The sequence below is a fragment of the Rhineura floridana genome, chromosome 3 (assembly GCF_030035675.1).
Source record: "Rhineura floridana isolate rRhiFlo1 chromosome 3, rRhiFlo1.hap2, whole genome shotgun sequence".
NCBI classification, from domain to species: Eukaryota; Metazoa; Chordata; class Lepidosauria; order Squamata; family Rhineuridae; genus Rhineura; species Rhineura floridana.
This window is the reverse complement of record NC_084482.1, coordinates 202092899-202117394: the sequence shown is the minus strand read 5'-3', so window position 1 is coordinate 202117394 and position 24496 is coordinate 202092899. Positions and strand designations below refer to the sequence as shown.

General features: G+C 43.4%; 2 protein-coding genes across 4 annotated transcripts in view; both read right to left on the bottom strand.

Moving 5' to 3' along the window:
- LOC133381072 (zinc finger protein 665-like) overlaps nt 1-20772 on the bottom strand; it is a 40864-nt gene extending 20092 nt beyond the window's left edge. The window contains exon 1 of the mRNA XM_061619557.1: nt 20441-20772. Within this exon, the coding sequence (XP_061475541.1) occupies nt 20441-20525 (85 nt within the window). The 5' untranslated portion in view covers nt 20526-20772. The remainder of the gene's footprint in view (nt 1-20440) is intronic.
- LOC133381120 (zinc finger protein 501-like) lies at nt 4642-21262 on the bottom strand. 3 transcript variants are annotated; one of them, XM_061619707.1, is made up of 3 exons: nt 21246-21262; nt 18661-18772; nt 4642-9960 (listed from the first exon to the last, which is right to left on the bottom strand). In XM_061619707.1, exon 3 carries the CDS (start codon nt 9882-9884, stop codon nt 8487-8489), a length of 1398 nt encoding a protein of 465 aa, XP_061475691.1. In that variant the 5' UTR covers nt 9885-9960; nt 18661-18772; nt 21246-21262; the 3' UTR covers nt 4642-8486. The 3 variants fall into 3 exon arrangements, with proteins under 3 accessions (XP_061475691.1, XP_061475690.1, XP_061475692.1); XM_061619706.1 differs by lacking the exon at nt 21246-21262 and adding an exon at nt 20801-20842; XM_061619708.1 differs by lacking the exons at nt 18661-18772; nt 21246-21262 and adding an exon at nt 20801-20842.
- Between the last annotated feature and the right edge of the window lie 3234 nt (nt 21263-24496).

The following is a 24496-nucleotide window of genomic DNA, read 5'->3' as shown; positions in this document are numbered from 1 at the left end:
GGGAAATATTTTGGATATATAAGATACCTTAATGCCAAATGCTTTAAATGAAGAGTTAGATTGGATGCCTATTATGTAGAACTATATCCTGTTCATAGATTCATTCATTGGTTATTCCTAGCTATTGCCTGAGAGTCAGTTTGGCTCTGTCAAAATGGTTCAATATTGTGTATGTATTGCATTACATGCTAAGTTCTGTAAATTGAAATCATTGTACTAAATATGCTAAGTACTGACAGAATGAAGCCTGTATACAGCGGTGTTAGTATTGCATCAGTCTTGGATGATGTAACATTGCAGATGCTGAAAAGAGGCGTCTGCCCAATGTTAATAGGCAAGGAGTTCCAAAGATAGGTGCTGCCACTTTACAGGACTGATTTCTTACAAGAGCAGAACAAGTACTATGTGGCACCCATAACATGGAAAGCACAGCTTGAACTTGGCCCGGCAGCAAATCAGCAACCAATGCAGATTTCAGAGCAGAGGTATGATGTGCTGATAGGTCTCACTCATGTCGGCAATCATGCTGCAGCATTCTGCATTAACTGACTGGGTGCCAGAATTTTTTTAGTTTTAGTTTTCGGTTATGAATGCTGACTGGTTGTGGGATGTAGTCTGCCTTACTCATAAGAATCTTGTTGTGCCTGGTATGATATTGCACTCACGAAAGCATCGCTATCTTTTGTTTTTTATTTTCTGTTTGCATTTCATTTACCTTTAACCTCACTCCCTTACATCCATAGAAACAACAGCAGTGGTTCCATATGCTCAGCTCAACCCCCTAAAACCCATTGATGATGCACCTTGTTGGTTGCATGGTGTGGCGTCCTTCCCTGGCTCTCCCTGTCAGGTTCCCACCTGCTTGTGGCTACTGCCTTTCCCTAGGCACCACCAGGGACACCGCCAGTCAGGATCGTCGTTTTTATGTTTTCTCCACTCCGCTCTAGCACAGATCTCACTAGATTCCACTGCTAGGCAACACCACCAGTCACATCCTGTAACCAATACTCCCAGAGACTTTGCCTGAGTCTCTCTATAGCTGGTTACTTTGCGACTGAGTGCTTATGCTGTTCCCAACCCCTTTGTATCTGTCTCTATAAAGCATACAACTCTGGGTTGCTCTGGAAACTTGTCTTTGTTGCAATATCTCCCTTCACCGCTGCCACCGTTAGATACTATTTCTGTTCAGCCTTGATAATTACCTTGCCCTCCCTTCTGGTATGTATATTCCCCAGACAAGGATCAGGCCTTTGGTAAACCAAATAAGTATTTATTCAATAATACCAGGAAATAACAAGATTACTCAGGATTGTTTAACAAGCGTATGGTTTCATTTAGTGTCACTCTTTATGTTTCTGTTTATTTATATACTTTCTAAATATCAGCGAAATATAATCCAAACCTCCCTCAGAACTCTGCCAACCAACCCTCACCAAACGACCTCACTCTAACCAACTCAACTTCTCCCTCCCCACACAACTCTCATCCTCACATTTATACCTTCAGACAGACAGCCCCTCGGCCAATCATCATCCAGCATACTTCAGTTTCTAACCCATGTACTCCCCCTTTCTCTCTCAGTAATTTACCATACATCACCTAATAGACCCGCACTTACCATATTTACAGATGCTAATTCACAGGAATATCACACATGGCAGTTTGTTTCTTGCCCAATAGTGGTAAAAGAGAATTCACATATTTGAAAGTGGCTGCAATTGTTGTTCCCAAGCTGCTGCCTGTGAAGGTGGCCAAACCATGTGTTTTTTCTCTCTGTCAATTATTACTCACTGGAATTGGGTTGGCTGTCAAAAGTGAGTTTATAGCAGCCCACAGGGTAGACAGAAAGGGCAGAGAATCTTCTTACTCATACTCATTTCTCAGACCTCTTTCTGAAGTGAAGGGTCAAATCTGTAAAGAAGTTTGAAGCAGCCACATTAAAAGATAAGGGCAGGGCATTCCAGGCAGGGGATTGCCAACCCTGCTTGGAGATGGATGTCTTTGCAGAGGATCCCTAGTCAAGCTTTACCAACAGCACAATCTAAACTCTATCTACTCAGAAGTAAGTCCTGTTGAGTTCTATGGGGCTTAGTCCCTTAGTAAGTGTGTTTAGAATTGCAGCCTTCAGGGGCATCCATCTTTACTCCTGAGTGCTCCCATCTAACATCTCCACAACACTCATAGATTCATAGAATGTTAGAGTTGGAAGGGGCCTATAAGGCCATCAAGTCCAACCCCCTGCGCAATGCAGGAATCCACATCAAAGCACTAGGCTCCTTTCTTCCTACAGTGGCCTTCTGGTGACTGGTCTGGCCTGAAGGCACTTAAACCCTGCTTGCTGAAAGCAAGTAGGCTAGATTAAATGTTCCCTACCGAAGCTCCAACTTTTAGCTAAGATTTCTATCTTAATTTCCAATCGGATTTTTTAAAAATTGTATGCTCCAAGCAACTGCGATTGATGCTTTATGTATCATGCTTAATGACATCATTTGGGCCTGCCCCCATGACATCACTCAGGCCCGCCCCTGAAATCTCAGGTTTTGGGATGCTTCTGATCTGGTAACCCTAGTTTGTTAAGAGTGCTGAGTTGTTCTAGCCAGATTGTCTCCCTCCCAAAGAATTCCCCCTCAGATTGCCTCCTTCGATATATTCAAGGTCAAATTGCAAGCAAAAGGAGCAGCAGCAGCAGATAATGATTTCAAAAAACAAAACACCTTCTTATATTAATCACAAAAGGCAATTCCTGCAGGAATGACTTCTCCAGTCCCAAACACAAGAAGGGAATGATGCACTGGTGGGGGGAGAAGAGATGGGATCCAGGATTTCAAAGCTGGAATCCAAACAGGATAGGATTACATCTTTGGGGTGCTTCCAGATGGACCTGTTTATTGAACATTGACCTGATTTGTTTGCAGAGAGATTAGATGACATTGAGTATTCAATGAGCAGTCATTCTGCTCTGTTTGCAAGGAAGTTAGATGATGTTGCATCAAAGCGTTATCCCAGTTTCCACTGCATTTCCCCATCCCTCTCCTTACCACAGAAATGCAGATATTTTGGGGGAGTGGGTTTGTTGCAACAAGCCCTACCTGGACATTATGGGAATTGAACCTGGGACCTTCAGCATGCAAGACGGATGCACTGCCCCTGAGCTACAGAGCTACATGTTACCTCTGTACCTACATTTTGTTTCCATCAGCCCAAAGACAAGGATGCTGCCTGCCATTTTCCACCCGTTGTTGCAGAAGGAACATTTGCCATAATTATTTTTGCTTTCTAAACGAGCTCTTCTCCACAGAACTGCTCCTATACAAAACAGATCTTTGAAAAATAAAATTTGCCCTTGCAGGTACAGGACATAGGAAAGGAAAAGGGAAAGAAGCAGCCTTTTATGAGAGTGGCTCAAAACCTTCGCCTGTCTTGCAGCAACACACATTGTTTAAAAAAATTTAAATGCTCCTTTATTCATTCCTTTATTTATTTATTTATATCAAACCCCTCCTCCCAGTAGGTGTCCAGGGCGGCAAACAAAAGCACTAAAAACACTTTAAAACATCATAAAACAGACTTTAAAATATATTAAAATGAAACATCTTTAAAAACATTTTTGAAAAGCTTAAAAAACATATTTTTAAAAAGTTTAAAAATGTATTAAAAAGCAATTCCAACACAGAAGCAGACTGGGATAAGATCTCAACTTATAAAGAGGAAGGTCTTTAGTAGGTGCCGAAAAGGTAACAGAGATGGCACCTGCAGGACGGGCTCCAAAGGGTGGCAGGTTGATCCCTTTCAGCCCAGAGGGGCCCCTACCTACGGTGGGAGGCTGGGGCTCCTGTTCCGTGATCTGCAGCACTGTTGAATCCTGCAATCTGACCCTACCTTGGATCGTGGAGAGGGAGCTCCCAGGCACCCCTCAGTACAGACAGCGCAAGCTTCAATAAACCCATATGCATACCCCACCTACCTCTCCTGTCAGTGTGAATGTGGTGTGCACTGTCATTCACACAACACAAGAGGTAGATGGGATGTGCAGGCGAGCTTATGGGCTATGGTGCCATGGGCCCAGTCATACCTGCTGCCGGCCCTGGGTGCCTGTCTAATATTTAAGGGGAGGGAATTCCAAAGGGTAGGTGCCACCACACTAAAGGTCTGTTTCCTATGTTATGCGGAACAGAGCTCCTGATAAGATGGTACCTGCAGGAGGCCCTCATCTGCAAAGCGCAGTGATTGACTGGGTATAAAAGGGATAAGATCGTTTTTCAGGTATCCTGGTCCCAAGCGGCATACGGATTTGTACACCAAAACTAGAACCTTGAACTTAGCCCAGTAGCTAATAGGTAGCCAGTGCAAGTCTTTCAGCAGTGGGATGACATCTTGCCAATACCCTGCCCCAGTGAGCAGTCGCGCTGCCGTATTTTGCACCAGCTGCAGCTTCTGGACCAGCTTCAAGGGTAGCCCCACATAGGGCGCATTGCAGTAATCCAGCTTGGAGGTTACCAGTGCATGGACAACAGTGCATTTGCACAGTATTTGTGCAAATCTGGTACATCAAAAAGTGTATATTTAAATAATTAAATTTTCTTTAAAATGTGTAAGAAAAAACAAGTCTTCTCGTGTTTAAATCAGATACATTAAAGGCACCTTTATTTAGATACAAACAGCTGTTTGGAGTGAACCAAGAAAGTTCTCTACTGCTTAATTTTTACAGCACATTTTTATACGATATCCCAAAGCACATGTAACCAAATTACAGTATGTCATCATTTTAATAAGTCATTTCACATGTCAGCTCAACATGCTGACACGCATCTGCTGTCTTTCACATACAGCAAAAAGCAGAGAGTAAAGAGATTAAACATTAATATGGGGAAACACTCAGCAGTCTAAAGTCTAGGGATTACATCCACGCAGCTTCCAAATGCTTTCCTAACCCGTTTACTCTTCTGTCGTTTCTCCCTGGGTCACAGCATGAGCATTTCTCTCGGAACATTTCTTTTTAGCATTCCCTCTTAATACGTTAAAAAGAGAACTTCTGCCATCATTCTTTGGAGTCACAATTCTGAATCAAGCTAGGAAATCTAAACCAAGTTAAGGCCTAGCTTTTTCTGCTTCCACAGAAGGTATATGCACAGGTCAGCAAATATTTGTGGGCATGCCCACAACAGACTTCAGGTTTCCTGCCTTGAAGCAAGACACGCTTTTACAGGGCTGTGGAGTCGGTACGTCAAAAGTTCGGCTCCGACTCCTCTATTTTTCTACTGTCTGACTCTGACTCCTTCATAAATGGCAAATGTATATTAACTACTAAGAACAAATTTACTGTAGTAAAATGGTAGCACAAGGCATTTCATCACCACCACGTGAATCATCAGGCTAGATTGATAGAACATAAAATACATTTATTTGATTAAAATTTCTGAACAAGAAAACTTGCCTAAATTCCTACGAAAGTAAATGCAATAAACTATTACAAATATTTTCCCTGAAATATAAAAAAGTATAAAATATAAGTATAACATGATATATTTACCATATATTGTTATAATATTGTAAGTTTTTATTTTGAAGCCACAGTCGGAGCCGGTACATTTCTGCCTACTCTGACTCCACCCAAAATTGCTTCCGACTCCACGACTCCGACTCCACAGCCCTGCTATCTAACACTTTTGTGCACACAGGTAAAATACATACCTGCATGCCGGTGCGCAGTCTGAAGAACTTATCAGTGAGTGGGGAGCAATCTTTGAAGGGAATGAGACCCTGTGACCCCCCCTGATGTTGCTGGAATATCCCATCACCCCTGACCACTAGCCATGCTGACAGGGGCTGATGGGAGTTGGGAGACCAGCACCAGCTGGAGGGCCACAGGTTCCAGAATTAGGTAGGGAAGAAAGTCATGAAGCTGTGGCGCAGACACTGACTAGTCCTTGCTTCTCTCATCCTGGCTCTGACGGTAGCTAGACCACGTTTTGTATTTTTGTCTGCAGACAGGCTATTCCAAAAGGAAGGACTTCCCCCCAAAGGTTCCCTCCCTGGAGCAGGGTTACACTTCCCCTTCTGTCCTCTGGGAGTCCTTTCTGGTGAAAAGCTATACTCTGGAAAGATTTACTTTAAATACATCAGCAGAAAATGCATTTCAGTTTATGACAGATAGAGCATAAGAGCAGAGAGAAATCCACAGCACTTAATTGAATCTTGGGGAAGGGGGAAATAAGGATCAGATGATGATTACCCACCCTTCCACAAGCAGGACCCAGGGTGGGTTACAACAGGTTAAAATACAGTGTTAAAAAAAGAATTAAAACAAAACACAATCACAGCAATAGGGTGGGTCCTGAAAATGTACATCTCAAGTGTCAAAGGCCAGGCTGAAGAGGCACGTCTTCAACATTCACCAGAAATTATACAGTGAAGGTGCCGAACGAACTTCGGTGGGGAGGGGGTTCCACAAATTAGGGGCCGCCACAGAGAACACCCTCTCCCGGGACACCATCCCCCCAAACTTGTGGGAGCAGTGGAACTATCTAGAAGGCCCACTCTGCTGATTTTAACACACAAGAGGGCCTGTAAGGAAGGAGGTGGACTTTCAGATGTTAGGGGGCTAAATCATTTAGGGCTTTAAACACTAGCACGAGAACCTTGCATCTAGCCCAGAAATAAACTGGCAACAAGTATACACAAACAATTATTACTTGGAAAACAAAAATAAAAAATGGATATGGAAACTTACCTCTACTCAGAAGAACAATGTGCAACTGAACTATTACAAACCACAATTGTTGTATTGAAGGCTAGTAATAATGTTAACTATTAGGCAGCTCTGCTTTGACTGACGCCTTTCCACCAGTCCAAACTAGCTAAAGCTTTGCTATGTGTCAGCTATATAGGCATTTATCCTAGCTATTAAGGAAAGTGGTAAGTGCTGCAAGGACTGGGAGCCCCTGCCTGACCCTAAGTTCATAGAGAGGCTGCAGTTAATCTTGCAGCCTCTTGCATCAGCTCCTGGCTAGGTCAGGGGGCATATATCCGGGCTGCCCTTGGGTGGAGGGTCTGCCAAGGACCATAAATATGAAGATGTTGTCGTGCAAAAAATATTAAGAGCCAAGAAAGAATATGACAGCTACCTACCCAAGAAGGGATTCAAAGGAACCAGCTGGACGTACAGTCCTACAGATAGGATCCAGATAAACAAAGATGAAGGAAAAAGGTTGAAAAATAAAATGGTGAAATAGAAACCTCACCTGGGAATAAGCAAATCTATTAAAACTGTAAACATACATATATAAAAACAAGACCAGCAGAAACTGTTTGAAGTTTTTAAAGAACCGAACCTCCAGCCGCAAAGGACTCACTTAGAGGAAACTGGCGACAGCCTCAGAACAGGTTCAAAGCAAGAAATCGCTTCCCCTCTGAAAGAGAAGGCAAAAAGGCAAACTGTGTTGCAAATGCGCCAGAATAGTAATGGACTGCCCCATGAATACAGCGATTGCAGCTAATACAGCGAAAACGTTCGTATTAAAAGGCAAAACCACCACACATGTAAATAGGTTTTGTACTAGTCACGTGGAGTAGCTAATCTTCTATCTTCACTATTAGTTTAGCTAAGGCCTTCTCAGCATTTCTGCTTGTCACAATCCAGAAAAGCATTTCTGCCCTCAATGCAGACATTCAGGTCTACATCAGTCATGAGCTATTATTACTTGTCCAAAGTTTTTATTCCATTCTGCTCCACAGCTCCTTCAGTCCACTTCATCTCCACCATCCTCAGTTTTGCCCCAAAACTGAACTCAGTAACACTCTTCACTGAAATGTTCCAAACAGTTCAAACATTTCTAACAATTCCTTCCACTGTACTTATTATAGGCATCACAATAATGCTGGGAAAAACAGAAGGGAGTAGAAAAAGAGGAAGGCCAAACAAGAGATGGATTGATTCCATAATGGAAGCCACAGACCTGAACTTACAAGGGTTGCCATAAGTTGTAGTCGACTTGAAGGCACATAACAACAACAAAATTATGTAGGAGAGGTGTACTGAAAAGTGAATGGACCAAGTTTCTCATCCGTGTGAACATACCTATTATTCCTCTCTCTCCAATGGAGGGGTTCATGAGTACCTAATATAGCGTCGTCTGAGTATCTAACAAAGCTCTTCCACTCTCTGGGCATTTCATAGTTTCTCCTCTTTAAGGATCCTTTGATGTGAAGGAAGAATGACACTGCAAGATACACTGAATGAAACATTTCCCACACTCTGGACAGCTACATGGTTTCCCCCCACTGTGATATTTTTAATGTGTAGCAAGGGTATGATCCAGACATTAATATGGCTGCTCCGCTATATGGGTCCTTGGATGCACAGAAAGACTACAACTCTTCTTAAAGCTTTTTCCACATTCAAAGCATTTATACAGCTGCTCCCCTATATGGATAATTTGAAGTGCCTGAAGATGGCCATCCTGAATGAAATTATTTCCGCACTCCAATCATTTATAAGCCTTGTCCCCTGTATGAGTTCTTTGATGCACAGTAAGGGAGAATCTCTGACTGAAGCTCTTTCCACACTCCAAGCATTTAAACGGCTTCTCCCCTGTATGAGTTCTTTGATGTGAACTAAGGGAGCTACTCTGACTGAAGCTCTTTCCACATTCCAAGCATTTATATGGTTTGTCCCCTGTATGAGTTCTTTGATGTGAAGTAAGGGTGCCACTGCAAATGAAGCTCTTTCCACACTCAAAGCATTTATAAGGTTTGTCCCCTGAATGAATTCTTTGATGTCTAGTAAGGGTGCCACTGTTACGGAAACTCTTTCCACACTCAAAGCATTGATAAGGCTGCTCCCCTGTATGAATTATTTGATGCATAGTAAGGTTGCCTCTGTGACTGAAGTTCTTTCCACATGCCAAGCACTTATAAGGTTTCTCCCCTGTATGAGTTCTTTGATGCAAAGTAAGGTTGTCACTCTGACTGAAGGTCTTTCCACACTCGAAGCATTTATAAGGCTTGTCCCCTGTATGAATTCGCTGATGTCTAATAAGGTGTTCATTATGACTGAAGCTCTTTCCACACTCCAAGCATTCATATGGTTTGTCCCCTGTATGAGTTCTTTGATGTCTAGTAAGGTGGCTATTGTCACTGAAGCTCTTTCCACACTCCAGGCATTTATAAGGTTTGTCCCCTGTATGAGTTCTTTGATGTCTAGTAAGGGTGCCACTTGCACTGAAGCTCTTTCCACACTCCAGGCATTTATAAGGTTTCTCCCCTGTATGAGTTCTTTGATGTGAAGTAAGGGAGCTACTCTGACTGAAGCTCTTTCCACATTCCAAGCATTCATATGGTTTGTACCCTGTATGAATTCTTTGATGTGAAGTAAGGTGGCTACTCAGACCGAAGCTCTTTCCACACTCCAAGCATTTATAAGGTTTGTCCCCTGTATGAGTTCTTTGATGTCTAGTAAGGGTGCTACTTGCACTGAAGCTCTTTCCACACTCCAAGCATTCATATGGTTTGTACCCTGTATGAATTCTTTGATGTGAAGTAAGGTGGCTACTCAGACCAAAGCTCTTTCCATCCTGTAAGCAGCTATAAGGCTTCTTCCCTGTATGAGCTATTGGATGTAAAGAAAGGGCACCACTGTAACTGAAGCTTTTGTCATACTCCATGCGTATATATGGTCTCCCTCTCTTATGCCTTCTCCGATGTGTGAGCAAGGCTTTTTGGTAGCTTAAGATTTTACTGCACTCAGGAGACATTCTTATTTCCTTTAGGTGATGAGTACTCCCTTGAATTTCATTGTTATCACCCTGAGAAGTACTGGATTCATCCCCTAGCATCTGCGTTTGTCTCCCCTCTTGTCTGTTCCAGCTTGATTCCCCAAGTTCCATTCACACTTCTGATCCTCAGCTCTTTCCAGTGAGACTTCTAATGGTTTCCCTTCATCCGGGATTCCCCAAACATCTCCTGATGGAATAAAAATGAAAGCTATTAAAGCACTGTGGAGAAATTCTGCGCATATACCTGCGGGTTTCTGATTTCTTCTTTGAAAAAACATTTCTGGGTCCTGCTGATGTCAGAGTGTAATTGACAAAGTTCAAGGTCTTCTAGTGTTACTATGGCTGTGGGCACACTACTGGTTTCAAAAGTAGCCAGAATGATTTTTCTGGCTGCATTTTGAAGCAACTCTCCCTTTGGCTGGAACCCATCTCCCTTCTCCACTTCTGACTTCAGACCTTTCAAGACTGCCCACACAAAGTGTTGGGCCAATCCCTGAGCCTCCAGGAAAGCATTGCCATTGGCCATACCTGACAATGGGTTGATCTACCAATCAGCTGAAAAATCTGCCTGAGGCTAAATGGGGGAAAAAAAGCATTCAACCTGAAGTGACAAATGTTTACAATAAAAAGGGGCATGATTTGATGACTGGCGTGTGTCTCTGTTTTCAGAAAGTAGAGGTGGAAGCACACTGGTATGTGTGTCTCTACCTTATGCTGCATGAGAGCCAGCATGGTGTAGTGGTTACGGTGTTGGACTACTACCTGGGAGACCAGGGTTTGAATCCCCACACAGCCATGAAGCTCACTGGGTGACCTTGGGCCAGTCACTGCCTCTCAGCCTCATGAAAACCCTGTTCACAGGGTCGCCACAAGTTGGAATTGACTTGAAGGCAGTACATTTACATTTTACCCTATGATGTTTTAGCAGCAGCTGCTTGGTGACAAGTTGTGAAGAGAGAGAAAGACAGAATCATTTTTAACAGTTATACGTGGGGCCTGGATCAGGTATGTTCATTTTGATCGGTCTCAGTAAAAACAGTATCTGATTGGCTAGAGGTTCTAGAGAGGTAAGGAACGGCTATTAACTGCCAATTTGGAAAGACAGTTTGGAAAGTCGGTTGATGAGGGATGTGTGAGGCAGAGGCCAGAGAAAGCCGAGGTGAAAGTGGAGAGCAAAGTGTGGGCAGGCTGGCTACTAGCTTATAACCCTGGGAGACGCTCCACCTAACATGGCCTATATAATTTCTTAATTGGCTTCTGTTTGGTTCATTTTGCAAAGAGGCTGCTTGAGACCAGATGGGAAACGTTGCTGAGAGAGTTAAGTTTGTCATCTCAACTGAGATGATGATGATGCCAGTCATATTCACAGGACACGAACTTTGACAATCGAATCAATGTGATTGAAAAATAGTTGCAATAGTTTGCCCTCCGGAAAGGAGTCCACTGCTGAAATCTAGAGCTAATCAAAATGCCTGGGGGGTGAATTCCACCACCTGTCTCCACAAAAAGAAAATCCTATCACCCTGACCACACAACTCACACTACGAACATAAGAACATAAGAAGAGCCTGCTGGATCAGGCCAGTGGCCCATCTAGTCCAGAATCCTGTTCTCACAGTGGCCAACCAGGTGCCTGGGGAAAGCCCGCAAGCAGGACCCGAGTGCAAGAACACTCTCCCCTCCTGAGGCTTCCGGCAAATGGAAAAGAAAATCCTATCACCCTGACCACACAACTCACACTACGAATGACACCTCCTTGATCAATCAATGCTGGAGTTTCATTTCTGGCTTCAGTGAGGAAGTACATGAAAATAGACTCTTAAAGCCATTTTTTAGTCCCACTGGGTTATTATTATTATTATTATTATTTATAGCCCGCCTTTCGGCCAAAGGCCCTGAAGGCGGCTTACAAGAAAAATCAACACAGGTATAAAAATACAATAATATACAATTTAAACAATATACAAAAATTAAATTAAATAGAAACAACATTATCATTATCGGCACCGCCAAGAAAGAGGAGGTGGTGTTAGCCGGGATGGCAGTTCTCGAGAGGCAGAAGGGTGACAGGCATTTATTACAGCGAAGCTGTTTGCTGGTTCAATGTTGTCTTCCTCCCCATGTCCTTGGGCTCGCTCAGCTGCTGCTGCTGCTGCTCGCTGGTTGGCCCACTGGAGCTACTAGGGCACAGCCCTCCCAATGAGAATATCAAGCATTTTTTAAAAAAATCTCCCCCCAAATCTCAAAAGCCACAGACATTTTCCCCCCACACTCATTTTATACTTCTGTTTAAACTCAGAAAAGCTCTGCAATCGTTTCTGTCAATCTAGTGTTCTCTGACCAATCTGCTCTCTGCACCACTTAGCCAATCCTAATCCAATAGTGTTGCCATGGCAAAGAGGTCCCTCCCTTGGCTCTGCCTGCTTGTCAGCCCTCTTAGGAAGGCTCCTCCTCTATCTGTTGTTAGGCGGCCTATCAAACAGAGCCACTACAGCAAATTCGGGAGGAGTCAGAGAGGAATCTAGGCTGCTTCAAGAACTGCCCCAGAATATGGAGAAACCGACTGGTTCCCAATAGAAAAGGATGTGAGACAGGGGTGTATTTTATCACTCTATTTTATTTATTTATTATTTAATTTGTATCCCGCCCTTCCTCCCAGATGGAGCCCAGGGCTCCTTCCCAGATTATTTGTTTAATCTATATGCAGAACATATCATAAGGAAAGCGGGATTGACTTCCGGGAAGGGTGACTTCGCTTGTGCCTGCTTTTGGGACGGGCTCCCGCCTCAAAAGAAGCTTATTCAGATATAAATCAGTCAGAACATTTTTTTTTTTGACTGATGAAATTTCTCCCGGGCAGGGAGAAACGTAGAGATCAACCTCAAAGCCTGTTTTTGTTGGGAGGACTGGATTTCATTAATTTATGAGATAAGGTCCAGCCAACAATGCCGGACGGACTTCCTAACAAGCTCTATCTGCTTAAGCGATACGTTTATCTTTTCTTGAAAGAGAGAACGGACTAACAGGCAAGCACGCTTCTTTCTATTATTTTTTTTACTTGGTTTAAATTGTTGCAGCAAAAGGAGATTTGTCAGATTGATCGGCTTTGGACAACTTCTGGGTGAGATATAGCTCTTCTCTGTTATTCACGAAATTAACAGCTTATCTCTGTTTCTGTCGCAAAAAGCTGTCCTGGAAGTGCATTCTAAAGATAATAAACAGAAGAGGGATTTCTATTCCTGATTTCTATTCCGAGGAATATTATATTGTCTGGGACTATTCTCTTTTTGCTCTATTTTATTTTGACGAATCTGCTTCTTCACGACGCCACTAACTGTTTTGATGCTGGGAACTAAATTTATTTTGCATTCTTGAACATAGAGAGATAAGGCAGGTTGCTCTGTTTATACTGTGATGTCATCAAGCCTGGAATATTAACCCAATTGTTGCTGAAATAAGAAGTGGTTCTTCTTTATTTTTGTTTTGCTTTGTTTTCGTGGTTTTAAAAATGGCAATCAAGAAAGTGGCTGAGAATCTGGAAGTAATTATGTTTCAGAAAATAATGGATGAGATTGAGATAACGAAACAAACCCTGCGACAGGGTAGTAAGGAGCTGAAAATTGAACTGAGCAAAATGACGCAGGAGTTTAAAGAAATAGGGGACCCTGTGAGAGAGGAGAATGAGATCAGAGATGAGAAAAGAAAAAATAAAGGGAAGATACAAGCCCTGGAGATTGGAACAAATGTGGAATTGGAAAAAGATCTGGAGTTTATGGATTTTAGAAATAAAATCTACTGTTTGGAATTTAACGTTATCTCTGAAGAAATTAATGAAGATATTAGAGATAAAGTTATCAATGGCTTGGATAATCTTCTGGACTGGAATGATGTGATGGAGCTTGATATAGAGAAAATCTATGGAATTAACTGCAGTCATGTGACAATGGAAAAACTCTTAAGAGATGAGCCAGTGCATTTTCTAAAAAAGAAGAACACAGATATGAATTTACAACAATGTTTCAGCAACTTATTCAGAATGGATGGCAAGAAAATATTTGGGATAGAGGAAATTCCCATCAGACTCTTATTATATGACTATGGCTACAACAGCAAGATTATTATGGAATACTGATAATGGAAGATTGGACACTGAAATTACTGGACTTAACAGGACTATTGAAGATGGAAGATGGAACTAATAGGGATAATGGAATAATGGCTATTGAAATTATTGGACCTAACAGATTCTGATGAGATGGATTAATCGAAATGTTTATTTGGACTATGATTATGACAATAAGATTATTATAATTATTAACAAGATGGATTAATTGACATGTTTATTTGGAGAAAAATTGATAGATATATTTCTTAAAGAATTGAAACCTCTCTTTGACTTTTTGTGGAAAGAATAAAGTAATGTTTATGAGATTTGATGATTAATTAAGATAACTACTGGAGGAAAGTGATTTTATAATATGATTTAAGAGACAGGATTGTTATATATTGTAGACCTATAACTGATTTGATATGTGACAAATGGGAAGTCAACATTGTATTTTTTTTTGTTTAATCATTTTTGTTTTGTTTTGTTTTTTGTCTTTGAATGTTTTATGATTTTGTTTTCTATGTTTTATGAAAATTTGAATAAAAATTATTGTAAAAAAAAAAAATAAGGAAAGCGGGATTGGATAGCTTCCCTCGCCATCCTAGCCTTCTGCTGATTTCTTGACTCTTGTCTCCATTTTGGTTAATGACTGTGCCAAGGTATTGATAATCCTTCACAAGTTCAATGTCCTCGTTGTCAACTTTAAAGTTACATAAATCTTCTGTTGTCATTACTTCAGTCTTTTTGACACTCAAGTGTACTCCTGTTTTTGTGCTTTCGTCTTTACCTTTCATCAGCATTCGTTTCAGATCATTATTGGTGTCTGTTAGTAGTATGATATCGTCTGCATATCTTAAATTATTGATATTTCTCCCTCCAATTTTCACACCTCCTTCATCTTGGCCTAATCCTGCTTTCCGTATGATATCTTCTGCATATAGATTAAACAAATAGGATGATAATATGCACCCCTTTCTCACACCCTTTCCAATGGGGAACCAATCGGTTTCTCCATAATCTGTCCTTACAGTAGCCTCTTGTCCAGAGTATAGGTTGCACATCAGAACAATCTGATGCTGTGGCACCCCATTTTTAAGGCATTCCATAGTTTTTCATGATGTACACAATCAAAGGCTTTGCTGTAATCCAGAAAGCGCAAGGTGATTTTCTTCTGAAATTCCTTGGTCCGTTCCATTATACAACGTACGTTTGCGATATGATCTTTGGTGCCTCTTCCCTTTCTACGTCCAGCTTGGACTTCTGGCATTTCTCACTCCATATATGGTAAGAGCCTTTGTTGTAGAATCTTGAGCATTACTTTCCTTGCATGGGATATTAAGGCAATAGTTTGATAATTACTGCATTCCCTGGGATGCCCTTTCTTTGGAATTGGGATGTATATTGAACGCTTCCAGTCAGTGGGCCATAGTTTAGTTTCCATATTTGTCTCCACTTAGAGCCTTGAAATATTAAATTCTGCCTAAAATGGGGAGGCTCTTGCAATGTCTCAATACGCCAGCTTGAGCAAAGTTTAGTTGTGGAACTCCTTGCTACAAGGTAAACACTGTTGCAAAGAACACAGGAATTTCCAAAGATGAATTAGGTCTGTGGTTCCCACCCTGGGCGCCGTGACCGCCAGGGGACCACGAAGTAATCCAGGAGGGGCTGTGAACAGTAAAGAAATGAATCTTTCTTTCTTTCTTTCTTTCTTTCTTTCTTTCTTTCTTTCTTTCTTTCTTTCTTTCTTTCTTTCTTTCTTTCTTTCAAAGTCTTCACTCCCTGGACGCTGTCTGCTGCCCGCGGCCACTGCAGACGACTCCTCCCCCGAGCTCCCAAAGAGAGGGGAGGACTTTTGCTGAAGCGGCAGAGCCTCTTTCAGGCAAGCCAAGGTCAGACTCCCATCTGCTCAAACCACTGCTGCTGACAATGCACTTGCTCAGTAAGAGAGGAGAGAGCTTTTCGTGCAGCAAAAACAAGCAAGGCTGCAAGAAAAGGCTGCTTTCCCCCTTCCTTCCTGGCAGCCGGTCTGCCTGCCTTTCTTGGCTCCTGCTTCCACCTCCTTTTAAAAATTCTTATTTGCGAGGAGCAGTGAGGAAGCTCAGGATCTGTTCGGCCGCCATCTCCGAGGGGAAGTGTACTTGCAAGCGTCCCCCCTTTCTTTCACTTACACTCTGCTCCCCCATCTTTCTCTCCAAGACGTTGTAGCAGTTGAGGGCTTCCCCCCTCCCATGCGCCCAAATTCAGGAGGGGCAGGTGGGTTTTTGCTTGTGTGCGCGCTGATCCGTTTTCTGCTCCGCTCTCATTCCCAAGTGCATGCTAGCCAAGACGTCAGTTCTGTTGATCCTTCCAAGGCCTAAAAGCACTAATCCCCCTTCTTAATCTATCCACCCTGTTGTCTGCAGTGCACAATCTAGCATTTCCATCGCCACCACATTGCTGTTTCTTGATTAATATTTTTTTTAAAGATCAGCAGGTTAGGTGAGGCTGGAATCCAGATGTTGCAGCAGACATGTATTTATCTATTTATTATCGCATTCATATCCTACCTTCCATCCAAGGAGCTCAAGGCGGTGCACATCGTTCCCCCCTTTCCATTTTATCCTTACATCAACCCTGTGAGGCAGGCCAGGCTGAGAGACTGACAGGGCCACGGTCACCCAGTGGGCTTCATGGCTGAGTTGGGGATTTGAACCTAGGTCTTAGTCCAATACTGATGCTGGGATACAGGAATGTACATCTTCAGATTACGTGTGTGTGTAGGGAGGGGGATACCAATTTCATTGGACCCTTCTATGAAAAAAAAGCAACACCTCACTGCAAACAGAAAAGTAGCACATCAGGGAGTTTCTAATGCTGCTCATGATTCTGGATTTCTGTCTGCAGAGAATTTTAACAGAAAGGGACATTAGGAGATATGATTTTGCTGTGCACCATCCGAAGAAGTTCACTCCATTTCTACCATTTTAGAATGGAACATAAGAACAAAATCATAAGAAAATCTAAAGAAGGCTCAGTGAATGTGGGATGACTCAGGAAAAGGCAAGACTGAAAATCAAAAGTGCCACGAAGTCATAAAGAGGGAAGACAGTCAGGTACAGAGGCGAAAGCACTAACCCCCTCCTCAATCTATCCACCCTTTTGTCTTCACAATCTAGCATCCCCACCACTACCACACTGCTGCTTCCTGATTATCATTATTATTCTTTTCTTATTCTTATTCTATTATTATTATTATTATTATTATTATTAAAAAAGCTCAGCAGGTTGGCTGAGGCTGGGATCCACACATTGCAGCTGAAATGTATCAATTGCTGCATTTATGAGGCATTTATGTGCTACGGTGGTGCATATGGTTCTCACTCCGTTTTATCCTTAAACGACACAGCGAGATAGGTCAGGCTGAGAGACTGTGTTTGGTCCAAGATCACCCAGTGGGTTTCATGGCTGTGTGGGGATTTGAACCTGGTTCTTAGGCCAACACCAAAACCCACTGGTGTTGGGAGACAGGACGGTACATCTTCAGACCGGGGGATACCAACTGCATTACGAAAACAAAGCAACACCTCCTTGTCTGCAGGGAGCCTTTAATGAACAGGGATATTTGGAGATGTGATTTTGCCATGCTCCATTTTTTCAATTAACAGAGACTACAATTACAATGAGCATAGGTGGGTCATGAAATGTCTTGAGTTTACAAAGGGGGTCCCGTACTCATAAAGGCTGGGAACCACTGGATTAGTTGAACATTTCAGTAATGGCCAGCTCATTATGCCCTATTTTCCTTCCACCTGCCACCATTCTGTAGGCTCTGCCCCTGTACCAGCATTTTGTGACTGGTGGGCTTCAGTAATTTTCAGGTGTCTCAAGTGAGCTCTGCGGGAAGGAAAGTTTGAGACCCCTGTGCTAGGGAATGCTGATGGGGAACATTTCTTATTCTACCATTGAGTCACAATTCCCAGGCACAGAGTAGTCCAAGCACACCTGAGCATCTTCCTGCTGATCTCTCCTTTTGTGAAATGCTGGACAAAAAGTTCTTCTCTTCCATCTCCTTCCAGCCTGGAGCTGAGGTTACATTTCAAACTCAAATGGCCTTTTTGGAACCGAAATCAACACGAATCTTCCTTAATCAGTTAACCCATCGCTTTACCCAGGGGCGGCCAACTGGGAGGGGTGCTGTTCCCCAGGCCTCCCCAGCAGTGGTGTCGCTGCCACCTACCATAAGGGAGAGGGGCAACACGATGGAGAGATCGGGGCTCTGCCTGCGCACTGGTGGAGCCAATTTGGTAATCCGCCCGGTGTGCCCACATAGCCCCAAACTACTTACTGCCTTGTCCCTACTCTTCCCTGCTGGCCACTCCTGGGTTTATCCACTTTAGTACTCTGTACTCTGAATGAATGGCAAGTTCCCCCACCTCAGTGCCAATAAGAGAACTACCTGGCCAGAAAAAGAAAAAAGAATCAAGAGAAATAACTCTCAGCTGATTCATCCATTTGCTGTGATGGCTACATTACCACCATTATCAGAGGCAGTGCTGGGATCACAAGCAGGGAGAGTGCTGTGCCACTCATGTTCCACTCGTGGGCTTCCACAGTCATCCGGTTGGCCACTGTGAAAACAGAATTGTGGGCTACACAGACATTTGGTTTGATCCAGCAGGTATCTTCTTATGTTCTCATGCCCAAGGTAAGTCCACCAGCAGCACCCTTATGATCTCCTTTGTAACACCATTAACAGGAATGCATACTTTCCTAAGTTACTGAGGACAAAAGGGTTCTTACCCAGAGAGGTCACCATCTCATGAACCTCCAGCCTGACCTCCTTGTACAGAGTTCTCTGGCCGGGATCCAGCAGGACCCTTTCCACCTTCTTGAAATGCAAGCTCACCAGTCCCTGGAACAATGAAACAATTGCCTTCTTCATAAACGCTTCCATGCCAGTTGTCCACTCACAGGCGGGACAGAGATGTGGCAAGCAGGGATTCTGCCACCAGTGTTCACAAATCATCTCAAGTCCAGAGGGCATCTACCTGAGAAGTCTTAAACAACTCAAATCTAACATTGCTGATCGTCTAACAAAGATATGTACATATATGACCAGTTTTCATATCTGAGCAATGACTGGCCAAGGTATTGCATTAAAGAAAAAGAGGAGATCCAGAAGTTATCCTGCAAAGGGGAGGCCAATTAGCTTAACATCTGTTTCAGAGAAACTAGTGGAAAACATTATTAAAGACAGAATTACCAACAATGGGGAAGAACATAGCAATCATGGGAGAAGAGGAAATATACTCTTATGGTTCAAGAACTGTTCAAAGATCAGGAAGGAAAGATCTGGAATAAATGGAGAGTACTCCCAAAGCAGGGATAGAAGAAGTGCTTGCCCCATCATCAGTACTAGGACCTGTGTTTTTTAACTGATTCCTAAATTGACTGTAGTTAGGGGGTGAAAGTAACGTAAGCAAGTTTATTGATGATACCAATTGTTCAGGGTGATTAAAACAAACAGGGATTGTGAGGAGTTCCACAAGAATCTCTCCAAACAGACTTGGGTATTAAACAGCAAATGCAATTACATGACAAGTGATACACATTCCAGCAAAACACCCCAACTGAAGGTGTCTAGTAATGGGATCTGAAGTAGTGGCAACTGGCCAGGAAAGAGACCTTGGGGTCACAGTGGAGGATTCAGTGAAGATACTGATGTCGTGTGGTGCAGCTGGGAAATTGGTGAATTCCATATTAGGGGTCATTAAGAAAGGGATTGAAAGGAAACCTGCCAATATCATAATGCCATTATACAAATCTAAGGTGCTACGGAACTTGAAATGCTGAGTACAGATCTGGTTGTCTGACCTCCAAATTAATATTATATAGAAGAGGTTCAGAAAAGGGCAACCAAAATTATTAAGGGGACGGAGCAGCTCCGCTGTGAGGAAAGGTCACAGCACATGAGGCTTTTTAGTTTAGACAAAAGAGGAGACATTATAGATGTGTTGTCACACCACATATTTAAATCACACTCAACACACATTTAGAGCACATGATTTCCCCCGGAAAATCGTGGGAACTGTAGTTAGCCTTCACCAAGCCACAATTCCCAGCACCTTTAATCATCTACAGCTTCCAGGATTCTTTGGGCAAAATCACTTGCTTTAAATATGTGTTGAATGTGGATCCACTGGAGAGTGGATTTAGCAGGGCTCTTACACCTGGCATGCAGATAAGGAGAGGGGGACTTCCCACCAATTTGCATCAGTTGCAGGAAAAGCTTCACTCTCCAAACATTTTGTCTGTAGGACTACATTAAAAAGCATGAAGGCAGGGCCATGTTTTTGCTCTTGTAAATCAAATGACGACCTTGATTCTGACAGAGGAAGAAGGCTGGCAGAAAGCATTTAAATTACCTCATTATTAAACTGTCAGGGCTGAACCAAAGAGCAACACAAGAACCGTTAAGGAGCTGCTTTATAACGAGCCCAGCCTTTCGGCTCAGTATTATCTTCTAACACATATTCTTAAGTACTCCATGTATATATATCCAAAGCTTAAACATACTCACGATCACATTCCAAGCTAAGGAAGAAAAAGGCAGCACTTTCAAACAACCGGGCTTGTATGCTATTTACATACATCGTTTTATTCATGACCAAAAATTCCAATGTTCTCGAGGGATATGGAAATCTGGTCCCAAACAAAGCAAGCTTGTGGGAGGGGACAGGCAGACGGGCCCAGCAGTAGGGCAGAGTTGAGATCTATAGGGCAGGATTGCATCCTCAAAAAAGCCGGGAATAGGCTGGGGGGCACCTACAGGGGAGTCCTCGCTTTCCCCCTCCTCCCTGCCCACCGCCCCAAATGGTGCACCTTGACCTCCCTCCACGCAGCCCCTCTCGAAGATCTTTGCAAACATAAAAAGACTCACGCGCTCACTCCCAGGAAAGTCCCTCTTCCGCAATCTTTCCTTCTGCTCTAGGAATGGCTGCTCTGTGGTTGGTATTAACCCTTCAAGAGCACAGTTGCTGAAGCTGCTTCCCACAGAGTGTGGGGTGTAATGTCCCGTTAAGATCTACGAACTGCTTGCGAGCGCTGGAGGAAAGTATTAATCGGCCAAGTGCTTTGATTTCGGCCAAATCATTTGGTCTATGCTTTTTTCTCCAGAGGTGCGTGTTTGGACTCGTGAATAAACCTGCTTGCTTTGTTTGTGGGATGCTTGAGCGTCCTTGAGTTTGTTTTACTCCACAAGCCATCACAGACAGCAAGGGGAGATGGTCAGCAAATTTCTGGACTGTGTCTCTTCTCTATATTAAAAATAAAAATTCCATGCCCGTTAGAAAAGTTTAGATTAGACTAAACCCCATTTTCTTTACCTGCTAGATTTCTGTGCACAGGGACTTTTTCTTGTTCACTTGTGTGGAAGAACGTTCAAATCTGCTACAACCCCTATAAACAAGTCAGAACAAATGCTGAATAAAGACCCAGGAAAGTCTTACCTTTGTTCTTTTGTTAAGATAACAGCCTGAAAGCAGATTCTTATGTTTTTTCTCTGCATTTCACCAGGAAGACCCAGGGTTAAAAGCACCATTTAAATAGTATTAAAACAACACCCGCAGTCCCATAATTATTATTAAAAATAATATAGATTCATGTACAGATTCTGTTATATGTACTGGCAGCTGACCTTTATTGCACTAGGGACAATGGTGAACCAGATAGCAAATGTTTCCAACAGTAGCTATGGTCACGTCCACGTGGATGTCATCTCATAAGCAGGTTGTTCATATCTGATAACTCTGTGCCTGTGATTGGCTCGCAGCGTCCACACACCCCTGGATTTTTAGTCACCATATTCCTTGCTGTTCTGCCACTTGCCATCCACATCAGTGAGTGGAGCCACGTGGAGTACAGTAGTGTCTCATAGAGGACTCTCTCCCATTTGCTTGGATGTGTGACCTCACAGTTATGGACCCACCATGCTCCCACTGCGCTACTCTTTCACCTAGCACTGTGAGAACAGGATGCTGGACTACATGGGCCGTTGGCCTAATCCAGCAGGCTCTTCTTATGTTCTTACCCCTTTCCTCTTGCAGATTTTGTCTGAAGCAAAAAAAAGCCATCATCTACTTAGCAGACGGTGGTTTTGACCCATCGACTTCTGGGTTATAGGCCCAGCAGGCTCCCACTGTGTCAATCTGCTGGGCAAGGGAAAAGGGGCCTGGTGTGGTTTGTCAGCCTGTTTCCAACCTAGCAACTGGTCTTCCGAGTCACACTGCCCGCTTTTTGTCTGGCCTGAATCTTCCAGCAAAGTCCCCAGTTTGAATCCAGGCAGAAACATGCCCCTCTTCTCGTGTGGCGAGTTGACATTGTTTCTTGCACCTTTGGAGCCTTGCTTTGGAGGAAGTTTGAGTTGTGCTTACCCCACCCCACCCCAGGAAGCCAAAGTAGCTCAACTTGGAGAGTGTTAGACTGAAAATCTAAAGGTCCCTGGTCCAGTCCTGGGCTTTGGCAGTGTTACATTCCTTTTGCCAAATAGTCTCTCTTTGGATAGGCACTGGCAGAAAGAACACTCCTCTTGCTGTGTGGAACTCCACAGAAAGCTCCTGCAAAAGGAGCGCACTCCATGAACTAGTGGCCGAAAGATGCCTTGAATGGCACGCTACAGTCCTCAGCCCCAACCAGCAAAGCCAATGGCCAGGGCTGAAGGGAGTTGTGATCCAGCAACGTCTGGAGGGCCACAGAGGCTCTCCATCTCTGCTTAATGCTCCATTCACCCAAATGGACCAGCCTGTCCTGCAGACTTCTTAGCACAGTAGGAAGCACATCCATTTCTTAATCTGGTCCTGAGTTTCGGCCTTAGGCCTCATTCACACCAGATATCTATTCCACTATCATTCCCCTTTAAACATTTATGGCTTTCCTCAAAGAATCCTGAGAAGTGTAGTTTGTGAAGGCGCTGAAAGGTGTTAGGAGACCCCATTCTCCTCTCAGAGCTACAATTCAAAAGTAGTTTGACAGTCACTCTCTCTTCTCAGAGAACTCTGAAAATTGCAGCTCTATGAGGGGCAGGAAAAGGAGATTCCTAATAACTCTCAGCACCACAAAGTTGGTGAGGTGCTGGATGAAAATGGTTGCAGCCTCCAAGAGGTCTTCTGTATCTTTAAAAGTTGTGCAGGGGGAATGGAGAATTCCACCTTGTGGTTTTTCCCATTACACGGTTGCAAGAACACCTGCACTTGGCTGACTTTCTCTTCTCCTAAAGATACAGGATCAGTCTCAGGCCCTGAACCTGGCAACCCTAGTCCACACATACCTGGATTTTTAGTCACCATATTCCTTGCTGTTCTGCCACTTCAGTGAGTGGAGCCACGTGGAGTACCGTAGTGTCTCATAGAGGACTCTCTCCTGTTTGCTTGGATGTGTGACCTCACAGTTATGGACCCACCATGCTCCCACTGCGCTACTCTTTCACCTAGCACTGTGAGAACAGGATGCTGGACTAGATGGGCCATTGGTCTGATCCAGCAGGCTCTTCTTAGCCCTTTCCTCTTGCAGATTATGTCTGAGGCCAAACAAAAGGCAGCAGCTACTTAGCAGATGGTGGTTTTGACCCATCGACTTCTGGGTTATAGACCCAGCAGGCTCTCACTGTGTCGATCTGCTGGGCAAGGCAAAAGGGGCCTGATGTGGTTTGTCAGCCTGTTTCCAACCTAGCAACTGGTCTTCCGAGTCACACTGCCTAGCTTTTGTCTGGCCTGAATCTTCCAACATTTGGCTTCATTGGATGGCTCTGAATTCTATCAGTGATTTATTTATTAGTTTTATATGCCACCCTTGCTCCCAGAAGGAGCCTAGCACGAATTCTGGTATTATGAGAAAGAACAACATTTGAATCCAGGCAGAAACATGCTCCTTTTCTTATGTGGTGAGGAGCTGACATTGCTTCTTGCAAGTTTGGAGCTTTGCTTTGGAGGAAGCTTGAGTTGTGCTCCACCCCACCCCACCCTACCTCAGGAAGCCAAAGCAGCTCATCTGGGAGAGTGTTAGAAAAGATCTAAAGGTCCCTGGTCCAGTCCTGGGCTTTGGCAAAGTGTTACATTCCTTTTGCCAAGTAGTCTCTGTTTGGACAGGCACTGGCAGAAAGAACATTCCCCTTGCTGTGTGGGACTCTTGCCACAGGAAGCTCTGGCTAAAGGAGAACTCTCCTTGAAGTCAGAGATGGATGTATAGATTACATCCAAGAATAGGTCCACTCCAGAGCACGGGATGATTGTACTGGTAACATACACATGCAGCATCCATAAAGGAGGCTATCAAGAAACACTGGCACCTCCTGGAGGATATTCACAATGTCAGAACTATCCCATGTCTGCATACAAGCGTGCACCTAATTTAAGAGACTTGTTAATACATTCGAGACCTAGAACACCAAGGTTGCTTCATAGCACTATAGACAACAGCAACATTGTACATCAGTTCCCATGTGGCAAGTCTAGTGTTTGTTCTAATTGCAACAAAATGAAATCATTCATCAACCCCAGAGATCAGAGGGATATTGTATCAAAGATTTATTCATGTGCAATGCTAAAGGGATTCTATATATTGTGCGTTGTCCATGCCCACT

Bases quoted from the DNA above. Each gene is read 5' to 3' on its own strand.
- LOC133381120 (XM_061619707.1), bottom strand. From the start codon at position 9,884: ATGGAACTTGGGGAATCAAGCTGGAACAGACAAGAGGGGAGACAAACG.